The sequence below is a fragment of the Peromyscus leucopus genome, chromosome 2 (assembly GCF_004664715.2).
Source record: "Peromyscus leucopus breed LL Stock chromosome 2, UCI_PerLeu_2.1, whole genome shotgun sequence".
Taxonomy (NCBI): Eukaryota; Metazoa; Chordata; class Mammalia; order Rodentia; family Cricetidae; genus Peromyscus; species Peromyscus leucopus.
In genome coordinates, this window is record NC_051064.1 from 153,620,038 (window position 1) to 153,626,037 (window position 6,000).

The 6,000-nt window shown below is 55.4% G+C and overlaps 2 protein-coding genes across 16 annotated transcripts in view; one reads left to right on the forward strand and one right to left on the reverse strand.

Moving 5' to 3' along the window:
- Positions 1 to 4,339, forward strand: part of LOC114708231 (transmembrane protein 52) — an 80,623-nt gene extending 76,284 nt beyond the window's left edge. For 7 of the 15 annotated variants that reach the window (XM_037203263.1, XM_037203266.1, XM_037203267.1 and 4 more), the window contains 4 exons: positions 2,839 to 2,882; positions 3,001 to 3,060; positions 3,485 to 3,663; positions 3,757 to 4,050. In XM_037203263.1, coding sequence (XP_037059158.1) covers positions 2,839 to 2,882; positions 3,001 to 3,060; positions 3,485 to 3,663; positions 3,757 to 4,016 — 543 coding nt within the window. In that variant the 3' untranslated portion in view covers positions 4,017 to 4,050. Of the gene's footprint in view, positions 1 to 55; positions 544 to 2,619; positions 2,747 to 2,838; positions 2,883 to 3,000; positions 3,061 to 3,484; positions 3,664 to 3,756 lie in introns of those variants that run through there. The other 8 variants (XM_037203272.1, XM_037203273.1, XM_028891350.2 and 5 more) reach the window with 7 other exon arrangements.
- Positions 4,340 to 4,962: 623 nt separating this feature from the next.
- Calml6 (calmodulin like 6) lies at positions 4,963 to 5,706 on the reverse strand. Its single transcript, XM_028891434.2, is given in 3 exon segments — positions 4,963 to 5,117; positions 5,278 to 5,452; positions 5,659 to 5,706. Coding segments are annotated over 3 exon segments (378 nt in total).
- Between the last annotated feature and the right edge of the window lie 294 nt (positions 5,707 to 6,000).

Sequence of the window (6,000 nt, forward strand, 5' to 3'; positions counted from 1 at the left end):
CGTTGGGAACAAGCAGATTTGTCTGGAAATCTTACTAAGGAGCTTCTTCTTCCAGCCGGACCATCCACTCATGGTGTCAACCCTGCTGCAGCTCCGGGGAGATATAAAGGAAACCTACAAAGTCATCTTTGTAGCCTACGTGGTGGCTGGGCTCTGAGGTCACAGGAAACTGCAGAGCCTCTTGGACTCTCCTATCCACCCTTGAATCCCTTCCCAGGCTGTGGGGCCAAGGCAACCCGTTCCCCTAGGCCTGGGACCTGGGCATCCCCTGCTGGGCAGGTTCAAACTTCCCAGAGCCAGAGTTCCCCAGCCCTACAGACATGGCTACTTCCTGCTGCCCTGAGAGCAATCCAAGAACCCCGGGCCCCCCCCCCCCCCCCCCCGCCACAAACCAAGAAATACTAATCCATCCAACTCACCACACACAGCCTGCTCCTAGATACACTACCTCCAGCCCCCAAATCCCAAACCCACCAGCACCTCCTCAGGCTTTAGAGGTCCTAGGAGATAGTGCAGGTCTATCAATAAACTCTAAGAACCAACGCACAAGTGTGCAGTGACGGGGGGGGGGGGGGGGGGGGGAGGGGGGGTGCCGGGGCTGGCTAAGCACAAAGTAAGGTGGGAGGGCAGCCTGGAGGAAGCCCGACCCACACCCCCTCTCACAGACACCAACCCATAAAACAATGTCCTGCCTGGAAAGAACCTCCCCCCGAGGGTGGAATCTTGCCGGATAACTAGAGGGAGTTCACCCTGACTCAAACACTGGAAGATTCCTCCAAATCTGTTATTCATAGTTCAGGGTGCTGGGGGTGCAGAGCCAGGGTTGAGCCTGGTCCAGACCTAGAAAGGTGCAGGGAGGAATAAGAGGAGGACAAGAGCTTCCAAAGTCCAGAGTTGGTCCCTTAAGCCTCCCAGCTCCTCCCAAGTCCCAGGAACCTAGATGATCCCAACCAAGAAGTGGGTCAGGGGCAAAGGGGGCCCAGCTTATGAGTTTGAGTTTACACTTGTCTAAAAAGAATGGATTTTGCCTTCTGGGCCCCAACCCACTCAACTATACTCCCACTCCAACACTGCATCCATCCAGCCTGCCTTCCTGCCGGTGCAGCATACCCACTTTGCCACCCAATGGGGACAGGCTACCGAGAGAGCCTTCCCAGCCTTCCTAGGCCTGGCAGGGCAGTGGGGGTGATGACATCTATCTGGGTGCTCTCCTGAACACTGCTTTAACTCCTGTACTTGGGGCCCTTGAAACCTTGAAGCCTGGCATTGCCCCTAAGTGAGCCAGTGACATTGACCTTAAAGCAGCATTTTATAGGATTTCTGCTCAGTGACCTTGGAGGTATCAGGCCCAGGCCCTTTGCTGCCCCGAGCTGACCAGTAAAAACCCTTGGCATGTTTCCAGGTCAGATGGGTGGCAACAGCAAGTCCACTAGGCCAGGCTAGGGTTCATGAGAACATGCTCTAGGGAAAGCATGGCCCCAGGCAGGCCACTTCCTTCTGAACCCAGACATGGTTCTCCCGCCCAGGGCCTCTCTTTTCTGGACCCCAGACTCTGATCTGGGCCTCAGGTTGGTTGCTCTTTTGTCATCCACTCTTTCCTCCTATTATGGTGCTTGTCCTCCAACACCAAGCATAGCCAAGGCAGAACAAAGGAGGGAAGCAAGACAGGGGACAAGTTCACCAGCCTGACAGAAAGGGCCCTTGAGAGGCAAAGCACAGGTCCTGAATGCATAGGGCAGCTGTAGACAGAACCCTGAAGCCTCCTTCAGTGAGGGAGAAACCTGAGATCAACACAAGTATGAGCACAGTGAATAAAGGCAGAAGGAGGGCAGGTGCACCTCCTGTCCTTAATGAGCCTGGCTGTGCCGACCACCCCTGCAATCTGAACACTAGTGTTCCAACAGTCCCAACAGTGGAGGGCAGAGCACCTAGACTGGTAAGCTCCTCCAGGAAGAAGCAGCCACTTCAGCAGTAGAAGAAGCAGGAATCCCAGGTTGAGGGAGGAGCGCTGGGAAGTGGTCTGTTTGCAGCACCTCAATAGCCCAGAGCCAGCTGCTGGCTCTAGGCCAAATGGGCCGACCATTCCCCAGATGTGTCCACATGGAGGATGCATAGCAAATGTCCTCTAATAGTGGTTTGGAAAGCTAAAGCCCCAGCTTATTAATGGTGTAAAGTCACACCCCTTTTACCTAGAGGATTGTGGAGTATGAGGGTGGATTCTACTTGTCCTGAGAGGCCACAACCCAGTGCAGCCCACAAGTTTCAGGAGACCTGGTTTGTGAATGGGGATGGGGACATAGGAGATGGGGTGGCTGGGTGAGGTGTCAGTCTGATACAAGACAAACCCATGTCCCATGCCCAGAGCAAGACCTGCTCTATCCCCTACCGGAGGACCTTGGTCCTTGAAGATGCAGAGTGTGTGTGTGTGTGTGTGTGTGTCGGTCCGCGCATGCATGCGCGGTCTCTTAAACCGGGTGTTTGTGCGCGAGCGCGCGAGCGCGCGTGCTCTTTCTCAAACCGGGATGGTAACCTCTAGGGACAGAAAAATGGAGGGCAGGGAGCAAGGAGGGAAGCCTACCAAGGTGGGTGTGATCCTGGACCTTCAGCTGACAAGATCCAGGGGCGGGGCCTCATAAAGCTGAGTGGACGCTGGACTTGAGTTCCGCTGTGTCTGCGGAACATGGCCCCCGGGCCGCCAGTCACACAGGGGCTCTTGCTCCTGCTACCTCTCCTGCCACTGTCGCAGGTGGGTTGGGCCGCGCATACGGCGGGTTTATGGCAAGTGGGGCGGCCCTGAGTTCGGCCCCGCCCCGCTCAGGCTAACCTTTGTCCCCACAGGTGACGCTGGGTTCCGCTGACAGCAACTGTGACCCTTCGGACCAGTAAGTAGCTGGGGACGGGGAGGAGGAGAGGGGACAGGGGAGGGAGACAGAGTTCGGCCCGCGTGCTGGGAAAGGCTGGAGCGGTGGAGTGAGCTAGCAGATACCCCGCCTGCTCCAGGTGCCGCTGTCCCCGCAGGTGCCCGCCCCAGGCCCGCTGGAGCAGCTTATGGCATGTGGGGTAAGTGGAAGCCGAGGTGCCAAGCCTCTTGTCCCACGGTTCCTCTGAAGGTAGACCTCGGCTAGGCCGGCCAGACCCTTTCCATCTACTGCCCCCAACTCCCTGGACGCTGTTTGTTTAACGAGCTCTTGAGCTCCAGGCAGCCTTGGAAGCAAGACCTGATTATAGTCGGCAGAAGGCACAAGGATTGTGCAGTTGGCTGGGGACAGTGTGTCCTGGGAATAAACCCAAGGACACCTCTGGCCAGCCCTAGAGAGCCAGCCAGGGCAGGCTGCTCTTCAGGCCTTCATCTAGCCCAAGAAGTTCTGGCACGGAGAGACTTGTCTTGCTTTCTTTTCCCCTGTCTTGTTATCCTGTCTTGGTGGTTGGGCATGACTGGCCCCAGGGTACAGGTGCGTGGCAGATCCCCACTCTTCTCTGCCAGGCTTATCCTGCTTGCCATACTCCTGATGCTTCTGTGTGGGGTCACAGCCAGTTGTGTACGGTTCTGCTGCCTCAGGAAGCAGCTGCACACCCAGACACGCATGCGACCCGCATGGCAGCCCTGTGACCTGACAGTCATCCCTGTGGACAGTGACAGCCCTGCACACAGCACTGTGACCTGTGAGTGTCTGGGGACCCACTAGCCAGCATGGGGGGGTGGACACGGGGGTGAGTGCCAAGCCGTCCCCACAAACCCACTCTTGTTTCCTGCAGCCTACAGTTCCGTGCAGTACCCACTGGGAATTCGGTTGCCCCTGTTCTTCGGGGAGCCAGACCCTGACTCAGTGGTCCCTCCCACCTACAGCCTGTATGCCTCTGAGCTGCCACCCTCCTATGATGAGGCTGTGAAGATGACAAAAGCCAGAGAGGAAGCAGTGGCTCCCTCTCAGAAACCCAACTCTCTGCCCGAGGCCTTGGGGCTAGAGACTACTCCAGGGCCCCAAGAGCCAGGCCCCAGCACCCAGCAGCCCTAACTGTGCCCCTTTGAAAAGGGCAGGAGTTCTTTCTTGTGGAGCCGTTAAACCGTAACCTGGATCTGGCACTCAGAACCAAGGACCCCACCTGTGCCGTCCCTCCCCAGGGAAGGCCAGCCATCCAGCACATTGCTGCAGACTTGGCCTCATTGCTATGCAATGCCCGGCCAGCCAGTCTGCCCTGTATTGGCCCCTCCTCCTTACCCCTCCCACCTATTTGGGGCCCAGCAGACCCTCAGCCCAGAGGAGCCTGAACCTTGAGAGCTGAGGCCCCACTGGCATGTCAGCCCTTTGAAGAGAGAATAAAGTTTATGTGAACATGGTCTCTGCCTTTGTGGAAAGGGCTCTAGTGCCCCCAGCGTGTCCAGGAGGCCTTAGGTAGCCACCCCAGTGTGGACAGACAGGGTTAGTGGGAGTCCATTTACTTTTCCTGCTGGTGTTCAGAACCCAGAACTGGACAATGAGAAAGGCCAAGGTCAGAGAGAAATGGTCTAAATTGTGTGTCCAGGACTGTCCCGCACATCCTTCTCCAGGACCAACCCCTTACTGCCTTCCCCGCCAGGTTGGGACAGTGAAAAACAGTAGAGTCTGGCTGGAACATTTATTTGATGCAGAGCTGTGGACAAGGAGGGTGGCAGTGGGCAGTAGATTTCCTGGGCAGACCTCCCACAGTCACAGCAGCTATATTACTGGACAACTTGAAGGACTCTCCTGTCATCTGGCTATAAACTCTGGGGGTAGACGGGCAGGCTAGCAGCCTTCCCTGGCCTGAGGCTTGGTTCCCAGGCTCGTCCATTGCTCACCTTCATAGTCAGTGGTTCCATCTTTGTCAATCTCCTTGTCTCAGCCTCTGTTTTACTGGGGGTCTCACACACATTCATGAACACCTGTCTACCAAGGTCTCACACTCAGCTGCCATCTGCTGGTATCTTTATGAACTCCCCATTTACTCAGGTACCACCCCACCCCAAGGCCCAAGGCCCTCCTTGAGTATGTTCCAGTCTATGTAAGCTGCCCTTAGCTTGCCCTCCTGGTTGTGGGCTTTCTCATAGTAAATCCACAACAGCACCAGGAAGCTATCATGGTTAAAGAACCCTTTGTCTGCAAATAATTTTACTGACCCAAGAATCAAGTTAGAGCTAGGCTAGGCCCACTTCTACCTTTCCTTTCTAGATGCTTCTCCTCTCCCCATTCGTATGCACAGGTGACCATGGCCCAAGATTTCACACACACCCCACACACCCTGCCAGCCCTGACTTACTGCCTCTGTCCACATCCTTGCCCAAGGAGGCCAGATCACTCTTGGTGAAGTTGATTCCCAGCAGGCTCATGAGCTGCTCCCACTCTCCGATCTTCACGTCTCCATTGCCCTCCTCATCAAACATCTCAAAGATCCCCTTGTATTTCTTAATCTACTCAGCTGACAAGCAATCAGTCTGTAAGGACACTTACAAGTTCTTCCTGTCCAGGAGAGGTTAGGAAGTAACCTAGTATCTACTTGGCTTCAGGGAACATAATTTAAAGGGAGGCCCTAATGAAGAGAAGATGTTCAAGAACAAGCAGATGTAATGAGCTTCATGGTGAGTGAAATTCTGACAGAGGCAAAAATAAGCAAGCAGGAGGTGGGGGCAGTCATGAGTACCAGATGAAGGTGGTCAGGCAGGCACACAAGAGCCAGGGCACAGGCCATCCTTGTGAGGTAGCATCAGGAACTAAGAAGTCTATGTGACAGACCCTGGGGCCAAAGGAGACAGCACACAAGACACAGGAAACTGGCATGGGGAGACACCCAATGAAGCCATGGTAAAGGTTCCCAGGTAAAGGCTTCCCTACCAGCAGGTCATAGGACTAGGAAGACACAGTTCAGCATCCAACCCTTACCTTTGCACATCCTTGAAGCAGCAGGGCCCTATGAAAGCCTTCAAGAAAGGGGTGCTCCACCCTGGCCCTGGAGAAGGAAAGTGTATTGGTTAAAATATTAAGG